Raw genomic sequence first — 1,139 nt, forward strand, 5'->3', positions numbered from 1 at the left:
CCACTTGGGAACGATGGGCCGCTTGGTCTACCGCTAGGATATCCATTTGGACCACTAGGTCCTTGTGGACGATCACCCGGTGCACCCGGGAAGCGGCTTGGACCTTGTGGAGCAGTGGGCCCTTGAGGTTGTCCTGGATAGCCTGGAGATGGTCCACCCGGTCCTGGGTAACCCGGACCACTAGGCCCTTGAGGTCTCATCGATGGTACAGAAGGACCGGAAGGTCCTTCAGGTCTTCCGGGATATCCGGGTCCGCCTGGTCCTGATGGCGGACCTAAATATGCGGGTCCTGGACCGGATGGAGCTCCTGGTCGTCCAGGAATACTGCTCGGACCGCTCGGACCTGTTGGTCCTTGCGGACTACCCGGATAACCGCTTGGTCCTGACGGACCTTGAGGTTCTCCGGGATAACCTGGGCCGCCAGGACGTTGTGGACTGCTCGGATAACTTGGTCCACTAGGAGCGCCTGGAACTCCTGGATAAGTACTAGGTCCAGAAGGTCCTTGACTTCCCATTATAGTATAGTCATAAATATTTTCATTTAAATAGTAAAGACTTGGTGCGGAGTTGCAGTCGAATTGATTCCACCATACACAAACGAAAAATTGTTGATGGAAAATTGTTCCATTCGGACAAAGGAAATCAAAAGTCTTATTGTTGGCACATACATGAAAAACTTGGCACTGGGCTTCCACGTCGGCGTAGTAACCAGGGAATTGTTGGGCATCGCAACGGAAACCGGTCTCCAGAATTTCACTGTAGATAGGATAATCGCGACCAGGCTCGCCCGGAATAGCTGAATAATCACCTTCGTTATATGATCCATCATCTTCATGCGTGTATTCTCCAGGTCCGCCAGGACCTACCGGATGCCCAGTACCCGGGAATCCTCCTGGCCCTTGCGTTTCTGGTCCACCAGGGAATCCCCCTGGCCCTTGTGGGCCTGGTCCACCAGGGAGTCCTCCTGGCCCTTGTGGACCTGGGCCGCTTGGATAACCTGGTCCTTGCGGGCCTGGGCCACTCGGGTAGCCTCCTGGTCTTTGCGCTCCTGGTCTACCACTAGGATAGCCGGTAGATGGTCCACCTTGCTGACTTCCAGGAAAACCGTTTGTTCCTCCTGTTCCTGGATATCCGCCTGG

The 1,139-nt window shown here is 55.0% G+C and overlaps 1 protein-coding gene across 1 annotated transcript; it reads right to left on the bottom strand.

Moving 5' to 3' along the window:
* Positions 1-31: 31 nt before the first annotated feature.
* LOC105462360 (collagen alpha-1(I) chain-like) lies at positions 32-1,092 on the bottom strand (the record flags this gene model as incomplete). Its single annotated transcript, XM_011708883.1, has 1 exon — positions 32-1,092. A coding segment is annotated over one exon (1,061 nt), but the record flags the coding sequence as incomplete, so codon positions are not given.
* Between the last annotated feature and the right edge of the window lie 47 nt (positions 1,093-1,139).

This window comes from Wasmannia auropunctata, unplaced genomic scaffold (genome assembly GCF_000956235.1).
Source record: "Wasmannia auropunctata unplaced genomic scaffold, wasmannia.A_1.0 LD265206.1, whole genome shotgun sequence".
Taxonomy (NCBI): domain Eukaryota; kingdom Metazoa; phylum Arthropoda; class Insecta; order Hymenoptera; family Formicidae; genus Wasmannia; species Wasmannia auropunctata.